Source organism: Hetaerina americana, unplaced genomic scaffold (assembly GCF_022747635.1).
Source record: "Hetaerina americana unplaced genomic scaffold, ioHetAmer1.1.p SCAF_11, whole genome shotgun sequence".
Classification (NCBI taxonomy): Eukaryota; Metazoa; Arthropoda; class Insecta; order Odonata; family Calopterygidae; genus Hetaerina; species Hetaerina americana.
The window spans coordinates 18,888,198-18,910,904 of record NW_027286181.1 but is presented as its reverse complement, the minus strand read 5'-3'; the positions used below and the strand labels follow the sequence as shown (position 1 = coordinate 18,910,904).

Genomic DNA, 22,707 nt, shown 5'->3' with positions numbered 1-22,707 from the left:
TAATCATTTTCCGCCACCATTCATCCCCACCGATACTCCCTGCCATTTCTCCGCTCGCTTTTAACACCATGGATACAATCAAGTTAGCCATTAATGACGCTAGGTGTCCTCCCTTGTCTGGAAACACATCCAGCAATTCTTTCGAGTTCCATTTTCCAAGGTCTCCAAGGAAAAAGATTTTCGGAAACCGTACAAGAATCCCTCACGCCTTCCGCTTGACTTGAGTCATGCGTCCCATAAATAGCCATGGGGAAGAATGTTGTTGTCTAGAAATTAAAAGAAAAACTCAGACGGAGAAAAATAATCTTGTTCCGCGGGAATATCCTCGAAGACTGCTTGGGCCGCGATCCCTCCAGTGCGTCCGGCCTCGAGTTCGTCGACAGGAGGAAGGGAGACATCGCGACGGCCGCGGTGATTCCCATCGCTCGAGTGTGACGCGTACGAAGCGGGCGATGCCTACAGTGACATGGAGATGGGATTGTCGTGAGTCCATCCACAAACTTCCGCGTCAAAGAGGAGCAATACGGACCCTTAGGATTTTGATCCTGAGAGGGAGGTCACCGTGACAAACGGTGAGTTCAATCCCACTTCGTCTTCGTCTTTCCACTACCTTAGGCTGAACTTGAACGTGAAAATTCATGCCCCCTCCCCCCTGAAGAAAAACTTTGAGACTTTCTCAAAATTTACTATCTTGGTACATTAAACCAGGTTGGGTAAACTTTGTTTATTTTCAAAAGGAATGTATTTCAGTAATTCGGGTTTCGACACATAGGCGACATCATTGGCTACAAAATCTCCTAACTTGGCTGAAATAAAATAAATATAGTATCGTATATATATATATATATATATATATATATATATATATATATATATGTGTGTGTGTGTGTGTGTGTATATATATATATACATATATATAATATGTTTATTCATTTATACACATAATTGAAGGCATAATGTTAACAAAAGTTTCGATAAGACTTTGACATGAAGTGCATTTTTGTACGGCTTGGGAAGTCATTGAAGCAGAATACCTACTCGTATAGGTCTTGATTGAAGGCATTTTAAATATGGCTGCGGGGAAGGATAGAAAAGTGAAATGAACAGAAAGGAAAAGGAAGTGCTAGTCATGTTGGGGAGGAGAGAAGATTGTTGAGAGAAATCCAAAGAAGGCAGGAATGATGGATTCAGAGCATTATGATAGGCAATTGAATGTAGAAGACTGATAGAGGGGAGAACGTTAGGTAGGCAAAGAAAGGGTAGGAAAACGATTAAGATGCTGGACGTAACAAAGCATTTATTATTATACTTATATTTACATAGTACCCTGAAAGCCGAAGCTACGACGTGTAGCAGGGGGTGATTATGAAGTAGACTACTTTTGATGCAAAATACTTTTCCTTTCTCGCTCGGTGGAACAGCATTATTCTGATGTCTAATCGTTCTTGAGAAAAATTGCATCATAAGTCTATCCCTATTACTAGTACACTTAATCTCTCTAACTTTATTGACATGATCTCTTCTACCGAAGTACGATGTGGATAATAATGCATTTTCAACATCATTGCTAAAGAGACATTCAAAGAGATTTCATCTTCGCCCTGTGAGTAATTCCAAATCTTTTTTTGCGACTGTTCAAAAAGTCTTTAATTTAGCTCAGGGTAATTTAATCATAGGCTTCTAGCTTCGTGAGGAGTCAACTACGTGGAACTTCGTCGAAAGTTTTTTTTACAATTTAGAAAAACCGCTTCCACTGGAACGTTGCACTCTCCCGAAATAAGGTTATCATGAACAAAAAGCGCAAGTTATGTCTTGCGAGATCTACCCTTTCGGAAACTGTGCTGATTTTTCATCAGTAACTCCTGATCATCGAGGTGTCTCACAATGGAACTAGCAACTAAATGTTCCATAACCTTGCACGAAATGGATGTGAGGGAAATAGGTCTGTAATTGCTCGGTTCTTCCTTGTCTCCGTTTTAAAATTTTGGTGTCATATTAGCCGTTTTCCAATCTTTGGGAACCTTGTTACCTGTTAGCGACTTCTTAAATATTATTTCTAGATACGGTGCTATTTCCAAAGCTAGATCCTCAAATATACGAGTGGTTATTAGATTGAGCGCGGAGGATTTATTTAGCTAAATATTTTTCAGCAAACATTCAATTCCATTACATGAGATTCCAATTTTGGATTTCGGTTGACCGGCATAATTTGGTAAGCTATTGGAGGCATTCTTTGAGACATTGGTGAAGACGCTTTGAAAGAAGTAATTTAATAAATAAGCCTTTTCCAAACTTCTGGTTACTCATTCGTTTTTATCGTTTGTGAGTGAATTTACTGCAGACTCATTTCCCTTGAACTCGCTGACATACGATCAAAATGCATTTGGACTCTACATATATTTCAAATTTTCTGCTTATCTTTTCCTTTTGAATTTGCTCAACGCTTTCCTAAACCCTCCTTGTCATTAGCGCTACATATCTTATAATAATAATTGATCTCATTAATTTTGTTTCCAGAGAAATCGTTCCTCATATTTTTCTTCTGGGCGTGGAAAGGCCTTTGACGTCTTAATGATTGTGTCACATCCGCGTTGCACCCTCTCGGTTCCGTGTTTTCTTTTATACGAGTTTTTATACTCGCAAGTTAACTTGGAATGAACCTGTTGATTGCTGAGCGCACGATGTCAAGGAAGTGATTTCACGTATCCTTATGCTTGATGCTAATACGAACTAAGAATAAGCTCCGAATTTTTGGGGTATGTAACCACAGTTTTGAGAATTCCGTAAGAACTCTAGTGGGCAATTCTTGGCTAAAGGTTATAATTCCATTTGTAGGAGTAGGTTGTTGTGTTGAATGAGGATAAATTTCAATAGTGGGAGCAAACAACACTGAAGATGAAGCATTCGTATTAAAACCATTTCTTCTTCCTCTATCTCAAGATGTTGGACGGGATGAAGGGAAGAAGGAAGTACTCAGAGATGAAGAGGGACCTGATGTAGAGTAGGTTGCTGGATTGCGTTTTGTTAGGAGTCACAAAATATTTATTTGGTAGTTGTGTCCATCCAAAAACCTACCTTCACCGGTAGACTACCTTATAATAATAATAATAATAATAATAATAATATCGTAAGCAATAATGTAAAGATTCATGAAATGTTAATGACAGTAATCGTATCATTTAAAAAAATAATAATAAATTTATTGAAAAACATTCTCCTGCAGCATTTAAAGCTATATAATTTGGCAAAGAGGACTTAAAAGAGCCTCTATTTGACATGCTCGCTAAGCTGCACTTGAATGTAAAAAAAGCCCTAGAGATCTCGAATATCCTAACCGCTACACACCTGGAAGACTGACACTCAGTGTAGTGAAAACCAGAATAGTTCAGAGGGTTTTGTACACGATTAGATCATCTGCTTAAGGTAGAAACCAGAGGTGCATAATCAACCCTCGGGACAAGGTTACAGATCGCAAGCATCACGTCAACCCCCATTAAACCCAGAAGCTATCCCAAGGAGAAGGGAATTTGTGAAAGGGACTTTGAGTAATGAGTTTAAGAAACTGCTCGTACAATCATTAATATGGAGTGCAATTTTGTATGGTGCGGAAACGCGGTCATAGAAGAAGGATGATAGGCATAGATTTGAGTCTTTTAAAATGCGATTTTGAAGAAAAATGGAAAAAGTGAAGCGGAGGGATGAAAATGAAAACAATTGAGGAAGAGCTTTGTATGGTGGGGGAGGAGAGAAGGGATTGTTGGGAGAAATCAAAAGGAGGTAGGAAATATGAATACAGAGCATATTGATTGTCAATGGGATGTAGAAGACTAGGAGAAAAGGGGATGACGTTGGGCAAACGAGGATTGGGTAAGAATAGGATTGGTATGCACGATGGAATAATGCGGGGAAAGAATTTTGCGGAATTGATGGGAGACTTACTGCAGTGTCCGATTTCAGGTTGTTTTTGGTGAGTAGAGGTAAGGTAATCTCTTGTTGTAGAATTGAATAGGCTTCATCAATCCAAAACCTACCTTAACCGGTAGAATTGCAACAAAATTAATACAATCTGTGTAAGGAAAACATTGTAAACCCTTATTTCCTTCAGTTAAGTTCATACCATAGTACAGTTTATATATATATATTTGTTTCAATAGAAAACAATCGAAAAGGTCACGTGCGACAATTGGATTAACGTGAAGATTAAGTACTATCGAATGGCATAACATAGCGATCACACTAATGGCTGATGGCCTAATATGACCTGCTAAACTTCCACGTGGCGAATTTTTGGGACAAAAAGTAGATGCATGCTGTGCTAGGGATAGAGCGGAAGGACGCATCCAGGGATTGAGGAGAGGGGAAAAAGTTGTTCTCTTGCTAATGGGCAGAGTTATCGCCGCGAAAGCTAGTTTCATAGATAAGGGCTCGCCTCGCACTCAGCAATGGACGGCTGGTGAAATGCAAACAATGCGAGGATGATGGCCTTATCTCTGTGCCACCCATCCATTACCTATGAAAACACCATGCCCAAAAGAGGTAGGCGCGTCCTGATCGACCTGAACTTGAACCCTGGCCTTCACGGCAATAGCAAAACCCTCCTTCCCTAGATGAACATACCACTGCCTCAACGCATCGTTTAACTTAATCATTCGATCAAAATCATCTGTACAGCAGCAAGAATCATATTTAAGTTAAGGTCAGAAGAATTTAAAAAAGATGGTAGGTTGCTTTTTGCGTAACTTTCTTCTGCCTTTAAAACACTTAGAAACTCACGGGAAATCTTCACGGTTCCATCGCTGGAAGGGCGATTCGCAGTGGTTCCTGGAGATTAGACGCACGAAAATTTTTATTCATGATTATTTTTCAAAAATCCACGTGAGAATTTCTTCTACAAACGGTATCAGTCCAGAAAGTAGCTTACGTTTTGAAAGAAAACATGAACCTCTGCTTTATTATAACCGTTTGAAGGGGACAATCTTAAATTATGTCTCCATATAATCGTCAATCATTTTGAGGCATTTATCATAATGATACACAAACTTTTCAAATCCGTCTCTGTAGAAATCTTCCGCCTTACATTTTAACCACTCGTTTACACCAGTATCTGCGTCACTACCTAAGCGCTGTGCTGCTACCAACGACTAGCGAGAGATCCGTAATCGTAAATCGGCGATTTTTAGTAATTTTGTCGTTCATTTTCACCGTCAGTCCATCTGTCACAAGACTAAGCCGACCACTGCGGTCCTCGTCTTGAACATTGGTGCGGCCATTTTTAAACTGAATTCACCACTACTTCATACCGCCTTCACTCATTATTCCGTCTCCGTACACTTCACAAAATTACCGATGAATTCCAATTAGCTTGTTGTTTTTTTGCAAGTAAAAACCTAATCACAGATCGCACTTCACAACTCGCGAGATTTTCTATTGCAGCGAAAGCTTTTACAGCTTGCTATGAGCAAAGTAAAATAACCGCAATCCGAAAACTACCAAAGCATGATACGTACTGAATGTAGGGACGTTTAGACACCAAGATGGCGGATCTAGCGCTACCCACCGCCAGACTAGGCCGAAGCGCAGGCTACTTTCTGGTCAGTCCTCGTATTTTCAGTGTACCAGAGCGTTATTAACTAATACATCTTCTTATTTGACGCTTAAATTAGCTTTATACAAGTCATTTCAATCGGAAAGAAAGAGTTTCGGACTAATTTAAAAAGATTGCTGCCCCTACGGTAACTTCTATCGTATTCATCCATTCATTTTGGTGTGCACAGAATAGCGAGAATTTCACAGAGTAAAAGATATATCAGCATTCGGGATCAAATCCAGGAACCCGTGATCCGGGTTCGAAACCCGAACAAAGAATAGATATTTAAACCCTGAAATTCTCGCACTGACCTGTACTAATTGCGACAGTTAAAAGGTAACACGTCAGTTGTGATTAATTACCAACTAAAAAGTGTTTTATTGGCTTTGTTGCGTGTACGTAACTAATGTTTTTATTTCAAAATAACTTACAACGATCACCTTACACACTGGGATCCCATTCGAGGAGACGTTACGTGCCATATACGGAAACGACACTAAGACGCATTTCAAATTAAGCTACAAAATATCCGGAAAAAAGGAAGGAAGAAAGGAATTGAATGCAGAGAGGTATTCGAAGAGTAAAACTAGAGCAAGTGGAATGATATATCTTCCTGAGTAGCTATTTAACTTAGGATAGGAGAAGTTTGACCGACATCAGGCAAAGAATACTAGCTCAATCTATGATGTTCAAGAAGATGACGCAGCTATTATGTTAAAAAACCTGAGGTTGGAAACAAGGAAGCAGTTCGCCAAAACATTCATATGGAGCAAGACACTTGACGGATCAGAAACGTGGAACATTGGAAAAGATAAGGATAGAAGCCTTTGTAATATGGTGCTAGAGGAGAATACTCAAGATCAAATGGAAAGACGAAGTGAGGAACGAGGGAGTATGTAGAAGAGGAGCCTACTGCGGACGGACGTCATTCTGATCCCTTAATGTTCGTAGGAAAAATTTCATCTGAAACCTATTTGTTCTATACCTAATCAATCCAATTTTATTAAATAAATCGCTCATACTCTAGTACAATGGGGGTAATAATATATTTTCAACATCATCACTAAAGATTTAACCTGTAATTTAACCTTCGCTCCAAGAGTCATTCCCAGCCTACCTCCTCTGATAACTTTGATACGCTACTCAGTTTGCCGCCACAACGTTTTAATAATCTAGCTCCTCTAAACTGTACGCGATCCAGTTCGGCACTCAATCCAACTACATGAGGGTCCTCTACGCCAGGAGTATATAATAAATGAGACCTAACGAGCGATAGATAACATTTCTCTTTATTGTTTTCATCATATATCTCCAATACTCTTCTAATACAGCCTAATTTTTTGTTAGCTCGTCCGCATATTCCCTGCGCATATTTCATCCATGAGCGATCGAGAGTGAGGGTAATGCCTAGGTATTTAATCGAGCCTACCATTTCTATTCCGGTGCTCCTGATGCAGTAAGTGTTCGAATTTAGATGCAATTGAGGGAATTGTTGGAGGTGTGTAGATTTTTTTGATCTGTCATTTCAACGAGCCGAATGTTTGGAGTCACAAATTGTCGGAAGATGGTAAAACTTTGGGCTAAAATTTTTGAGAGCCGAAATGCCGTAGAACTGAATTGCCGTAGGACTGAACTCAGTTGCAAATTTCCTACAACATTCTCGCGCTGAATGGTTTTCGTTATTCCTAAAATATCCAATATCACTCAAATTCCAAGCCGTGGGTCTGAGTTTTGAAAAGTACTTCAACGCGGGTCATGCTGCCCTCAATAGAACCGGTTGATTCGCCTCGAGATTGTCATTTGTTCTTGATATCTTTCCTGTCGTCCTTCATCAGTTTAAAGCGTCGCAAAATTTGCGATTTTAATTAAAAGGTCCTCTCTACGTGATTTTTGTACCATAGATACCGCTTGGTGCCAGATTTTACAAGCTTCATACAAAACGTGATCGCTTGAAGCTAAGGCAATCATCGGCCATGGTTGGTTTTTAATAAATTCTGGAGTGGAAAATTGCGAAATAATGCCTGACGTCAATATGGAAATCAGTGACTTCACACACTCTTAGTGTCTCATATCAAGACATAGGGTGGATTCAGATTTTAGAAGTTGGAAAATGGTTAAATATTTTTAGTCTACGTGATTAAAATGAAGAAAAAATCATGCACAACATTTTAATATATATTCTCTCAGTACAGTCTGTTGTTTTTACATGTTTGCACACAGCATAAGCAAACATCAATTCACTAAGTAACACTTAAAACATCAGCAGTTCATACATTAACATCTTAAATACAACGGTTAAACTAAAATTCTCACTTGAAGCTTGATTGATCGAGACAATGGTAGCAGTTTTTTTTGGAAGCGTGTTGCATCCATGTTGTTAGCAGAACTGCGATCCTATGAACAGAAAGCTTTCCGAAGCCAAGCGAAGTGAGAGTAAACCCTATGTACATGCTAGGATAAAACATACCCTCAGCTAATTCACACGCTTCATGTACTAATTCGGTGCCAATGTTTAGAAAAATATTACATCATGATTCCCACACTTTTCTCAAGTGAACATTTCTGCTGTTGAGATTAGGTCACAAAATCTTATAAAAGAGTGAAATGCTTTGATCATTAATTTCTTCCGTCTCTTCAAGTTTTCCTTCATACTAGGGTGCTCTGAAATAAAACTGTGGAGGACGGATACAATTGGTTGCCTGAGAAAAATTATTGCCGTGTATATAACTTGAAAAATGGTGTTCATCTTGAATATTTAATAAAAAACGTGACAAAATATCAAATGTACGGTATTTAAAGGTCTACTTTTTTATTTCAGAGAAACAGAAAGAACATATATTATTGATAAAAGTAGTCCTTGAATGGTGTCAGCAGTACGAAATGACATCAGCGTTGTGAGAAAACGGAATATTAAAATACTTTTATAGGCAAACGACATTGAATATTCGCATCAGTGCCGGTAAGTACCCTGACATAAACACCCTCTATGTGCTTTTCGTTCAGTTTCGTTGCTAGAATAATGAAGTATGGATTAATTCAGCTCAATCTATATGCCTTCTATAGATCTCCGTTGCAGCGTGGATGATTTATAATTTTATAAAACTAATCCTTTGATAATTCATTTGAATAATCTTGAGCATATTTCGGGGGTGATTATTTTGTTCACAAATCCGAAGAGCAAAGATAAATATTTATACATTTATATATTTATTGATATTCGTTTCAGTACTTCAAATGATTTTGTGCGAATGATTCCTTTTGGTTATATTATATATATATATATATATATATATTTATATATATATATATATATATATATATATACATATATATATATATATATATATATATATATATATATACACACACACACACACATGCTCTAGGATTGATATTTAAAAAATAGCAATGTGCTGAAATACTCTTGGTACTCCTTAATTTCCCTTTTCGATAGTTGTATGCACAACTCATGAAAAATTTGCTCGATAGCTATCCGCCTGCTTAGTGAAATTAAATGGTATATTTCTGCTCAGCGGCGCTCACCTCCGATGGCTCAAATTTTACACGCGTTACTTAAAAAAAATACTCTAATACTCTGTGGGCATTAATTCGATTACCTAAGGGCGAAAACATTTTTACAGAGAGAAAGAAATAGAAATATCCAATATTTCATTTTGATTGTCTCGGACAAATGCGTGGACAAAACGAAAATTCATTATTTAAAGCATTAATCTCATTATGAATATAATAATGCAATTTAAACTTTTAGGCTTTCGTTTCTGAACACTTTTTAAAGAGTGTTTAAGCTTGTGATCAACACGTAATGCGCGTCATTTGCTCAGACTGAAGCTGCGTGAGATGTTGAAGATGTATAAAACAGTAAGTTGTTTGGGTCCAAAAAATCTTTAATTGATCACCATTCATTCAGTCTCGAAATTCATGAAAGAAATGGCAACAATACAGGAAATATAACATTTGAATGCGAATTAGGCAGACCTAGTTGAAGAGAGTGACTTTTAAAACTACATTCCAGTCATTTCTAGTTTTTTTAGTGGAAAGTGACACATGAGCGCAGTATTTATCTGACAACCATAAATCACACTATAATAGGACTGTTTCACAAATCTATATGTCAATAATGAGTCCTTTAAGTCCCAATAATTCCTTTTAATTTTTTTAACACGAGGGCGAAATATGACAATGAAGCTCTCTAACCACAGTATTACACGGGGGAGTGTGATCTGCAGAAATTTGTTTTTTTTTTAATATTTCATTTTCTATCACTTTTGGAATACTTTTTTTCAAAATTTGCTTTCAGCCTTAAATATATGTGCCACGGTTACCTTAAACATAAAACTCCTCGTTTCGATATCTTTATTTAGATATATCAAACTACCTAGAGGTTTAATCCTGATAAAACAAAGTCCTTTCAACAATAATCATTCTGACTTAAGATTCCAATACTTTGCCTATTTTTTAAAAAAATAGGTACCTCCATCAGACTATAATATTTAGTGCGTCACGAACTGTTAAACGTTTTATAAAAACTAAATGTGTAACATCCCAAAGAAATACTTTGCAGATGGTCTCACACATATACTTCCTTAATCCTTTCTCGAAATAATCCCATAGCTACTCACAAAATATAAATCACATCTGTAACTAGGTTTCAATCTTCATTCTCGGGGAAAGAAATTTTCATTCCTACCAAAAAAAAAACATCTTCAAAACACTTCCGACACCAATTCCCTAATATTTTTTTCCAAAATCACTTCGAGTGGAGAGTATAACCAAAAACGTCGACAGACCATCTTTCGATGGTATCTCAAAGCAAGAAAACTTGATACGTCATGTATAGCATCCTCAACATGGTTCCAGCCAGTATTTATCCTTAAATAATAATCATTCGTTCGGACAAAATAAAAATTTACGCGATCTTTAAGAAAACAACTCTCACCGGAACATGTCCGAATCATTTCAATTTTAGGTGATCTTAAAAAAAATATTGATTATTTGACCTAAATCTTTATCTCCTTCTCAACGCCTTGAAATTTAGAAAGAAAAATTAGATAATGGATGTCATTTACACCAATAGCGATATTCGAAGACGGCGTTGGAGATTGATTTTCGTTGGAGAAAGACGTTTCAGGAAGGTATGCTGACGATGACAGCGCCGATAATGATCGCCAACAGGAGATAAGAGGAGGGCTCGATGGATACCATCGCCTTAGAGACCCAGTTGCAGTAGGGCTTGTCACAGCAGGCAGTGCATACAGAGAGCTTGGTCCTTATGATTATGCAACCCGGCTCGCAGTGATTGCTACAGTTCCTCTCGAGAGACATGACCACCGAGGTGGCGTTCTCCGCGTTCGAGGTGGTGTAGGAGAAGCGCTTCACCTGCAAGTGGGGAGAGAGGAAAACACTGATGTCAGATGATGTGATGCCAATAAAACATAACACTTCTGTATCACATATCCTCCGATCATTATTCTCAAGGATTACATCTCATTACGTACACAATACATCCACAACTAACTATACCCTGCGAGTCGCCGGAAGGGCGAGTGCCGGGAAAAGGACTCCGTATATGATATTTTATAATATAGTTGTTGTAGTTTTTATGGGGAGGCGACCGACAGCTAAGGTCATTTTGCCATAGGGGATGGACAGGAAAGGATGAAGGGTGGAGAGAAACCCGGCGTCGGCATTAGCCTACTCTTTACGAAAGGCGCCAAGGGGTCCGCAGTTTAACGTCCCATCCGACGGACGGCGTACTCTCTCCTCTGAAGTGCCCTCCACAAAGCACCTCAAGTAGGGATCGAGATACCTCTGAAAAATATTCAACACCGCCGGGATTTTTTATAATATATATATATATATATATATATATATATATATATATATATATATATATACATATACATGTAACCATGGGTGGTCTGAAAAGGTTCTGACTTAACAAAGATGCAATACATTTTTTCTGAAATTTTCTCATATTTTCTGGAATTTTCGAGACTTTTCAGACCACCCTCGTGTATGTATTTATATATATATATACACACACACATATACACACACACACATTCAAACACGAAATCCCGCCATATGACGAACAAATATTCATTCACATGAAAATAGATATAAGGAAAAGGAATAGGAACACCAAGGAAGGTCAAGGAAATATTTTTGCGCTTGTGATCTGCTCGATTCCGCCTTTCCCATTTTTTTACATATATTACACACCAGTATATGGAATACACAAACACATTTACATAGAGAATACGTATTTCTTCGTTTAAATTCGCCATGCAATTGCTCCTCCCCTTCTCCCAATGAAATATGGCCATTTTCTTCTTGGAAGTATTTTCCTTTAATAGGTAATATTTCAGATGATGATGACCGGTAAAATTAGGCCAATCGGTCGTCACTTTTACGAAAAATAGTTATACCTATACTATTATATTTTACTTATAATATAATTATTATAGGTATACATGTAGTTTAAATAAAAATAAACACTCCATAATAATGGTACTCTTGAGTACAAACTAAAAGAAAGGAATTAGCAAATACTTTTACTACTATTACGGAAATTCGCGTCATACGGTTTAAATACTTGACCTTAAGAAAGAGAATAGATGGAGAGAAATATCCAATATTTCATTGCGATTGACTCGGCCAAATGCGTGGACAAAACGAAAATTTATTCTTTACGTATGCTTCTCATTCTGAATTTAATAATTCAATTTTAACTTTAAGGTTTCGTTTCTGAACACTTTTTAAAGAGTGTTTAAGGTTGTGATCAACACGTAATGCGCGCCATTTGCTCTGACTGAAGCCGTGTGAGATGTTTAAGGTACATAAAACAGTAAGTTATTTCGGTGAGAATAATCTTTAATTGATCACCGTTCATACAGTCTCGAAATTCATGAAAGAAATGGCAACGATATAGGAAATATAACATTTGAATGCGAATTAGGCAGACCTAGTTGAAGAGAGTTTTAGACGTGAGAGAGTTGAGAGAGTTTTAGACGTGAGACTGGAGTCTTTTTTTATGTGTTTATGGGAAAGGAAGGAGAACAGGCGAAGATAAACGATGGAGGTGTTATTCCGAGTGACAGAAGATAGGGGCTGGATCGAATAAATTTGAACACACAGGAGTATTGAAATGTAATGAAATATAATGGTTTTATATTTTCAGGCTATATTTAAGTATATATGGGGAGGCAATTTCGGGATACTGAAAGCGCTTATGAAATGACGATTTGTGGGGAAAACTACGAGAAGGGATCAATCCTTTATAATGAATGACATGAAAAGATTTTGAAAGCATTAGAAAATGAATCCGATGCTGACAAATGGGAAATATCAAAAAAGTTTATTTTTAACATGTAACTGACTTGCAGCAAATTTTAGGGGTACTCCAAACTCTATATGTTCCCTGGAATATTATGTAAATTGATTTTTACAGGAGAATTAGTCAGTCAAACCGTTAAATTACGAAAACTCTTTACTTTCGCCTAGTGACCTTCCTTCGACAGAGTAAGGTTATTTTGTCATTTCTTGTACTACTTCAAAGTCCAATTATTTAAATCTTTTTACGAGATTTAAGTCCAGCCTTAAGTCTTCCTCACCCTTAGTGCTTCCTGTCATAATTCCCTCCCTTCATGCTTGTTACACTAAGTTGACTCGTGTAATACTGAGCCTAGTTCACTCTATTATATGGCCTCAGCCGTCAAGATAAATATTTTAAAAAATTAGTATATCTAAAATTACTAATTTTGTTTTTCCAGTTTACATTTCATTTAATTAGGTTTCAGTTTATCTGAATCTAAATGGTTTATCAGAAGAAATTTTATCAAAGAATGGCTAAAAATACCTCAAAGTATAGTGCATGTAGAGTCTGTAATTTTCATGGTTGTACTAGAGCAAACTCTATCTAATTTGATTTTGAGCTGCTATGATGCAAAGTAAATCGACTTTTTACTGATAGTTCGCATCTTTCGTTCACATGTTTTTTTTTATAATACCAATTATCCCAAATTTACCATAGATGCATTACCAAAATCCAAGGAAGAGAAGTCAAGGAAGCCAATAGTCCTGGCGGAATACGTTTTGGCTTTAAAAAAATCAAAATTAATATTAATTACATAGTGGTAACAGCTTTTGAATACCTGTTGTCTCCCTAGGATAATATAACTACTGCAGATTACGTGGAACAATTTAATTAGGGAAGTTAATTTAAAAGAGCATTAATTATTTTCTCAACAGGTATAAAAGGTTAAAAAAATAATTTTATTCAAGTACTCGTATGGTGGGACAAGTAAAATGGACTAAAAGGAAAGGGTATCAAACGAAGAAATGGTGGGGGAGGAGAGGGGACTGTTGGGAGAAATTCAAAGAAGGCAGGGAAGATAATTTCAGAGCATTTTCATTGGCAATGGGACGTTGAAGAGTGTGATAGGTATAGAGGGTAGAACGTCAGACAGGCGAGAAAGGGGAGGAAAAAGATAGGCATGTTAGATGGAGTGAAGGGAGGCAGATATTTATGGGGATAAGAAGAACAGTTTCATGTGAAGTAGGGTGTTAAGTTGCAATCTTGTAAAGCGAGGCTGAGAAATGTTGCGATAGCCAGCCTGAGTCCAATGAATATAGACGAGACAGAGAAATAGAAATGAAATCATTTAAACAATGATATGTTATGGTGGTATAATTGAAAATAAGGTTGAATTTAAGTGATAATTAAACCAATGATTGAAGTTGTTCGTGATTTGTTTTTTAATATCCTATAATTTCTAATACTACATATCACCTAGTTAAAATGCATACATTTCAGTTTAAAGATTCAAAGGGAGATTTGAACTTTAAAAGTTTTTGATTGAGGTATTGAAATTAAAATTGTGGAATATTACAAGGCATTTCATTACAAAATGAACAATCTCCTCAAAGTGAATTTCATTAATTTATTTGAATTATATATACTTAACCCTAACCTATACCCCGACCAACCCCAAATCATTAATATTCCCCTAAAACCTAGCCCTCAATACACCCCAGCCAATGAGAAATTATAAATTTTCAGCGTCATATTCCTCTTAATCCTTGTTGAAAACTATCGATTTATTTATATGATATAACTGGATTTTAAAGTAATATTTCAATAAAAAATTTGAAATTTGAAATGTATTTAATTGGTAAAAAATCATGTTAATGGACACATGATAACTGTTATAATATATTTAGTATCATATACACAGGGATTTAAAGCTCATCTGTCAAAACTGAAATAATATGATATTAATAATCAAAGCATAATATTTTCTTCGCAATGACTCGATTAAGTTGGACCAAAGAAGTGTTGAAGTGTGGATCAATAAGTAGTGAAAGCACTTTATGGATTATATGGCCGCGTAGGTTTTCGCGGCGGTGGTTTGAAGGATTCTGCATTCTCGGGTTTCACCATGTCGTTGTTTGATGCTGACAGCAGTTTCGCCGAAGTTGCATTCGGCGTCTTCAGGTCGAAGATGAGGGACTCGGATTTTTGCCCTTATATAGGTGGTCCCGAACCGGACCCAAACGCATACGCTACTATCCCCTACGTATCGGGAACATCCGAGAAGACAGCCAGAGTCCTGAAAAAGCGTGATGTGGTGACAAGATATAACTGCAACAAGAAAATAGCGGACGCTCTCCCTGGACCGAAGGACAAACTTCCGAAAGACCTATACGAAGGGATCTACCAAGTACCCTGATCATGTGGGAAAGCCTACATCGGGGAAACATGCCGCTCAATGAAAGTTCGAATGAAGGAACACCTCCGGGCAACTACAAATAAGCAGTTTCACCTGTCGGCCATTTCAGAACACAAATGGAGTGAACCCGGTTACGAGATCTTATTCCAAAAAGCAAACGTTTTTACAAAGGAGGGTAGATATTACCCACGGTTAATTAGAGAAGCAATTGAGATCGCCAAAAACCCGGAGAACATCAACAGAGATGAAGGCTACCATCTCCATAACGCGTGGAAGAGAGTTCTCCGGAAACGGACCAATCAGCGAGCAGCCACTAGACGGGACCACCTATATAAGGGCAAAAATCCGAGTCCCTCATCTTCGACCTGAAGACGCCGAATGCAACTTCGGCGAAACTGTTGTCAGCATTGAACAACGACGCGATGAAACCCCAGAATGCAGAATCCTTCACTTTATGGATTGTTCAATGATATATGCTTCACGATAGTGAAATTGGAATTCACGTAGATGGAGCAAAAATAAAAAAAAGACTCATTAATGAAGGTATAAACCACCGTAATCAGAGGAATAAAATATTAAACTTAGTCATGCAAATCAATTAACACTATATTTCAATGCCAAAAAAGAGCAATGAAATTCATTCAAAAGTCAAAACGTAATTGCTGGTCTGATATGAGTTAATTTAAAGTCGCAAAGAAATAAACTATGCCACGATTCACAACAAAAATATTCACATCTCACTTGATTCTTTAGAGCAACGTGAATGACACTTACTTATCCAAAAAACAGACAATTAGCTTAAAATATTTTCTGAACTCAGAATTATAATTTTATACAACAATGCTACAATTTCAGAGTGTAAAAATCATTCGCCTTGACTAGTATTCGAACCCAGATCCCTCAACATCCGGTCGAGTGCCTTAGCCAGCTAAACTATCGAGGCGTCATTTAAAACTCAGAAATTTTTGGGCTTTTAAAGGAACAAGATGTTATGACGAAATACCGTACATACAATGTCACAGGCATTCGTAGTCGTACGCGACGTGCCACAGTCCACGAGGTTATAGCCAACTTTTAAACACTTATGGTGTTTATACCTTGACAAATTCCAAAGAAACTGCGGGAGATGCCGCAACAGTAACTTTTAACGGAGTCATCCGCTAATGTGCATTTCAATGCGACAATTTCAGAGGGTAAAAATCATTCGCCTTGACTAGGATTCGAATCCAGATCCCTCAATATCCGGTCGAGTGCTTTAGCCAGTTAAGCTATCGAGGCTGCTTTGGAATTCTTTGGAATTTTATATACTATTTAAGAGATAACTAGGGCCAAAAATATGTAGATTTACATCATAATTAGAGGATATTAACACAACATAGAATTAATGTGGCGCAGAATACATAACAAGCAGCTATTTTCGCTACACTGTAGCAAGATAAAGATGCTACAGTAAGCAGAAATAGCTGAAAATAAATATATGCTGCGTGGAACGCAAAATCCATATTGTACTAATTTCCAATCATTACTACGTGTTCATTTAAAACTCAGAAAAAACAGTGAACTCAAAATGAGTGATTTGCAATAATATACCGTTCCTGAAATCCGTCATAGATTGGAGGCTATTGCAATGTGAAGGTGTGTAGAAGGATGGAAAATGTGAAGTGGACAAAAGGGAAAACTAACAACGAAGTGCTATGGTATAGTGGACGAGGAGAGAGGATTGTTTGGAGAAATCCAAAGGATGCAGCAAAAATGGATGCTGAGCAATTTGATTGGCAATGGAATTTTGAAGACTGGTATAGAGGGGAGAATATTAGGCAAACGAGAGAGAGGGAAGAATGGGATAAGTACATTGGATGGAATGAAGGAAGGAAAGAAATATTCTGAATTGAAGTATGGTTTATTGTATTGTTTGGGTGGTCATGTTTTGTTGGCAGAGGCAGTGAAATTTATAGTCGTAACTTTTCATAGTTTATGTCCATCCAAAACCTACCTCAACTGATTCTAGAATAATATTATTAAAATGATTATGAGATTTTAGTTGAAGATGAAAACTAATTAAAATGTTAAAATAGAAGTGGAAACACTAGAGAAGACTTGGAAGCGTTCTGAACCAAAATGGTCAAAGTAGTAGGGATATAAGAAGAATAAATTTGATGGACAAAAGTAGCTTTCAAAAGGAGGAAGACATAAACGACGGGGACGTTGAATAAGGGTCTTAAGAAAATCTCGTCAAAACTTTGATATGGAACGTTGTTTTGCATGGCGCGGAAGCATGGTCATCGAGCAAGATAGTAGGCGTAGTTAGGAGGGTTTTGAAATGTGGGCGTGGAGAAGGATGAAGAAGGTGAAGAGGAAAGAAAAGAACATAAATTAGGAAGCGAGTAGAGGGGATTGTTGGGAGAAATCATAAACAGGCAAGAAAATTGGATGAAGGGCGTATTGATCATTGATAAACATTCTTATAATTACCATGCACATTGTCTGTCCCTCGCTGCATTTTCTCTTCCATTTAGTCTCACTTTCAGACATATTCAAACATCGCGCGTCGTCCTCCATTTCGCAGACATAGCAACTTAGGTTGTTGGGCTTCCGAGTAGCTGCTTGCGTTTTGTGTTCCTCGTGAATAAGTTCTCCATCTGCTAAAGAGGATCAAAAATTGTCTTAAATCCATGCACATTAACACCTGGGGATTATATAAACACTTAAAATGATCGCGATATCCCTTTGGGGGACATTCGGGGTGTCGTAGAAATTTCATTCCCCATCGTAAAAACGACCGGGATCATTAACCTGTGAAGATCTGATTAAATGGCACCATATTCATTCCCGTCGCTGTAAACAGAGCTTTTAGGGGTCTCTTAAGAAAGTTTTTTGAATCATTTTTTTTAACTGTGTGAGGGCAATCCAGCTTGCTTAAGGGCAACTGAAAGAGCAATTCAAATAATAAATCAGTTTTAATGGAAGGTTACAATTGGACTTAGGGAAACTAGAAAGTATTACCAAAGGTTTTTTATAAAGAAGAAAATACGATTTTTAAAGTCCTGTTTTACAATTAAAAAAACTATTTACACCTAGAAGGATGAAAAAGATTAAGATGTGTGATCAAGCTGTGATAATGAAAATATTATCACAATTGCTAAGATTCAGAATTAGGTCCAGATGGATCTTTAGTGAAACTTAGTAATGTCTAGGTACTACTAGGGACACGGCATAAGTAGGTGCGTCAACTCATATGCATTACACATAATGAATATTAAAACACGCACAACTTCTAATTCCTCGTGTACCGTGCAAAATCATTGTTATTTTTTTCCCTAAAATTAACTAATCACTGTATATGTTTTTTCACTGAAACTTAGCTTCACATTTCACATTTAGAACATCCTCGGTGCCCGCGACTACTTCTATATTTCTGACGAAATACCTTTCAAAACGAAATATTGAAGCCAGGGGTGTCTAAAATATTTTGGTTTTCAGGGAGACATAGGCGTAAAAATATTTGTCCCGGTCAACAATTCAAAATACAAAGTAGCCGACGCGCGGAGGGATATCCATTGATAATTTTCGCGATATCAGCTATTAAATTACGAAATTTTCAAAAAGGGCATCTTTTATAAGGTGCAAATGATTTCGCTAATATCTATATCCTTTTGTAACAGAGCATAAATGAAATATGCACGCCTTAATAATAATACATCGCAATCTTTCCAAATTATTTTTACGGCCACGGCCACAACAAAGAAAAAGAGCAGCGTAAAACTAGCGGGATTTTTGACCATGGGAGAAACTCCTAGAACTGTAAAATCTGGTCCAATGGAAGTAGTTTTAATTCAAATTGAGCTTTTTTTAGGTAATATTTAGATATTTTGATTTTAATTTTATTTACTACCTTGGCATGTTACATCTTTGAAAAAGGCTGGTCACGCATAAACTTATATAATTTATTATAACTGTCATTTGAAATTTTCCTGTTGGGCTGCAACCATGACCGTCCATGCAATCCAAGGGTTTGAACATCCCACCCTCGTATTTTAAACACTGAAGTGAGTTTCGAATCGCGCGGCTTAAGCACGTCAACACGCGGAACCGCGGTAGCTCCCGCCCTCATGCGGGAAAACGTCGAACCTTGAACGACATCGATTCAGCAGAGGGAGCTTATTGATAGAAGCACAATGCGAGGGGGAGGGGGTTGGGGTGTGGGCGTGGGGTACCAATTATAAACAAGACACTACGAGGAAACAAAAAACCATCGTAAGGTGAGGAAACGAATGGGAAGAAAGAGACATTTTAGACACGCGAACAGAGGATTGGACTTCATACACAAAACGACGAAAATGCTCGATTTCACTCACCTGATTCTCTCGTCGTCGACAGATATATGGCCAGCAGCAGTAGGTACTCGTGCCTCATTTCGGCTGAGCTCAGTTGATCATCCCCATTGCAGATACGTCGTGGTTAGGGCACAAAAATTCTTCCTCGAATCGACTCGGCTTTGGGAAAAAAACGTCCGACGTCGATCCCATCTCCGTTCTTACCCTTTCGCCGCCATTCCTTCCAGCCAATGGAAGAAAGGATCAACCTCCCCCCTTTTCTCGCGACTCACCCAAAAACGCAAAGCGAGCTGGGACACTCGAATGGAGTAGGGGAGGGTAGACCGGGAGGGGGGAGGGAAGGGTTCGTGTGGGAAAAGGGCGCTCTCTCGGCCTCTCTCTCTACGTGACGTCACTGGATCGAGCTGTAGGGAGGGGGAAAGGTTGGGGGAGGGGAAAAGATGGTGGAGAAGACGTGTATGTGAGTGTGTTGGGAGGGGATTAAGAGAGAGACTAGGGGTACAAGGGTTAGAGGGGGAAGGATATGGAGGGTGGCGCCATGGGCAGAAACGTCACGGACGAAAATCATTCGGTCGGATTGATCGATTAATCGAAACAGAATCCGAAGAGGAATCCGCGGGAGAGAGATGGGACCGGACAGACGCGCGCTTGACGACTCTCAGAAAGAGCGACGTAACAACGTCGCTCTTTCTGAGAGTCGTCTAAGTTCCCAGCTAAGTATGAGAAAATATTCCTGGTACGATTCTTCAAAAAATCTGCTTCCATTTTTATTGATAGTCTGGAAGGAGTAATATCGAAAATGAAGGGCTGACGGAAATGTACATATGCACATTTTTCAACCCTTTTCGTTTAAGTGCTAATAAATTTATTGGCTTTTATATATAGAAAATATGAATAAAATTCTTCCTCCGTCAATCTTCAACAAAAGCACACATGATACGTGAATTGCATGCATGCTTCCGCTCCCATATTTTCATGTCTCACCACCACCCCAGCAATCAAATCGTGAACGTTTTGATACTTTTTGTCAGAAGCCACCAATTACTAATGACAAGAAGACAAAAGAAGTGTGAAATTTAAGCATTAAATGGGTGGAGCATTGATTAATTTTCCTCTACCACCTGCGGTTTTTCATGATCATCGAAAAATCACATATCTTAGTTGAGGCTAATGGGTTCCCAGAGGCTTCACCTGGATTCCAATCCTCTGGAACTGTCCTTTGGTCAGTAGTCCATCGCTATGTCCTGAACTGTACTACTACGCCTCTTGCAGATACCACAAAAAAGGTGTACATTAACTCAATGAAACATCGAGAGCTCGAAGTCCAAAAGATGGCTCGTAAAATTGGCGGGAGCATCAAGAAATATGCATGTAGTTGGAAAAGTTCTAGGGCACCATTAAAAAAAGAAGCAGTCTTTTTCGCAGAAATTTTCCGTATTGGCCAGGGAAGACTGACTAATGAAAAAATTATTGCTCTTTGTGGATCGAGAAGTCAAAGTTTTAGGAGGTGCATAGTGGCATACAGGAAATGAGGGTGAAGGGAATGAGAGGTTTGCAAAAAAAAACCATTGAATCCATCATTGGGATAACCGAGGATAATCGAGATATAAGGCAATTAAGTGAGTTGACCGACAGCTAAGGCCGTTTAGCGCCATCAGGAATAGGTAGGTAATATGGTGTGGGTAGGATGTGCAGGGAAAAGGGCAAAAAGGGTGGGGAGAAACCCTGCGTAGAAATTAGTCTATTCCTAACATAAGGAGCCTAAGAATCACGCAAATTAACGTCCCATACGACGGACGGCGGATTCCTCTTGAGGTGATCTCTCCACAGAGTACACCGAATAAGGATTCGGATACGACCGAAAAATCCAGCTAACCCTGGTATTCGAATCAGGTCCTTTAGAGCGGGAAGCCAGGTATTATCCGTCTCACCATTCCCAAGGCAGGGTCCAGGATCCAGGGTTCAAACAACATAACAGGAGAGCACTAAGTCTCAGCGAATGACGTACTGGGCAAAGATCATGGTTGGAAAATGTTGATTGGGACTAACCTAGCCCAGAGTCGGCTGTCGCGGAAAAAAAGGATACGCAAAATGATATTCTCCTATCTTGAGACCATTTTCTCTGACCTGTAACAAAAGGTATAAGTTGAATGAGTGCGTATACTAATTTTACTGACAACCAATGGTTAACGCATCTTTAAAAATGTCATTGGTGGTACTCAGCCTTTCTGCTCCAGTGAGGTGAACGCTGTCCTTTATTTTGACGCTTCACTGCTACAACTTGACGACGCGACCAAGCGGACATAAGCGAACTCCATCGTTCAAATCAATTTGACGCGGGATGAGGCGTCAACCTGGCAACGCGGGATGCTATCGAAAAAAAATGACGCACGCCACTCGCGCGCTCACCCGGGGATAGCTAGCATCGTCCCAGGCCGACGTGGATTCACGAGTCAAATTGCTCTCAGTCTGAGAGGTTTGCTGTAATGATCTGGTTATAGGCGATAAAAGCTCCCTCTTCCCTTAAAACCCCTGACCCACTCCCATAGCCCGAATCCTCCGGTGGTTGAGGTTGTAATGACCGGTAATTAATCCGGGTGTTCCTGTCGTATGGCGAGAAAGGAGGGGGATCCTAAGTTTTTTAAATTTTTTTTAACGATCCCTGGTGACCTCGTCGCTAGCCGTCGGTAACGCGTGTTAAAACCGGTGTCCCGCGAGCTCGTTAAGTGGTGATTATCTTCAAGCCCCAGAAGTCAAACAAGCGAGGGCAGAGGGTTGGTTTTGTCTTGCTAGCCAACCGGGAGTCACGGAGTCATTTCCTGCGGCGGCTCTCAGCTTGTACAAGCGAAAACATTCCGGAAGTGGGGTTTCGAGGGAGAGAGGCACGGGAGATAAAATGTTTTGGACATTCCCTATCTGAATCTTACCTTTAAAAAGTATGCAGCGAAGAGCACGTGTTTATTGCGCCATCGTCGCGAAACCTCCCGCTTTAATTTGAAATCACGTCAGATGGCGCGGCACTCATTTCCATAGG

General features: G+C 38.6%; 2 protein-coding genes across 5 annotated transcripts in view; one reads left to right on the top strand and one right to left on the bottom strand.

The window, feature by feature from the left end:
- Positions 1–374: 374 nt before the first annotated feature.
- The window catches only part of LOC139700959 (uncharacterized), a 390,748-nt gene continuing 368,415 nt past the window's right edge, over positions 375–22,707 (top strand). For 2 of the 3 annotated variants that reach the window (XM_071599476.1, XM_071599474.1), the window contains exon 1: positions 375–572. The gene's annotated coding sequence lies outside the window, so the exon portion shown is untranslated. Of the gene's footprint in view, positions 573–8,405; positions 8,547–22,707 lie in introns of all 3 variants that reach the window. The other variant, XR_011703906.1, reaches the window with a different exon arrangement.
- Positions 8,962–20,003, bottom strand: LOC139700816 (uncharacterized). Of its 2 annotated transcripts, none has more exons than XM_071599241.1 (3): positions 19,695–20,003; positions 17,812–17,981; positions 8,962–10,984 (listed from the first exon to the last, which is right to left on the bottom strand). In XM_071599241.1, the coding sequence occupies exons 1-3, from the start codon at positions 19,750–19,752 to the stop codon at positions 10,733–10,735; spliced, it is 480 nt and encodes a 159-aa protein (XP_071455342.1). In that variant the 5' UTR covers positions 19,753–20,003; the 3' UTR covers positions 8,962–10,732. The 2 variants fall into 2 exon arrangements, with proteins under 2 accessions (XP_071455342.1, XP_071455343.1); XM_071599242.1 differs by having other exon boundaries at positions 17,812–17,978.

Coding starts and splice junctions, on each gene's coding strand:
- LOC139700816 (XM_071599241.1), bottom strand. CDS start 19,752: ATGAGGCACGAGTACCTACTGCTGCTGGCCATATATCTGTCGACGACG. Junction 17,982..19,694: donor GTCGACGACGAGAGAATCAG/GTGAGTGAAATC, acceptor GATCCTCTTTAG/CAGATGGAGAACTTATTCAC. Junction 10,985..17,811: donor AGGGACAGACAATGTGCATG/GTAATTATAAGA, acceptor CCCCACTTGCAG/GTGAAGCGCTTCTCCTACAC.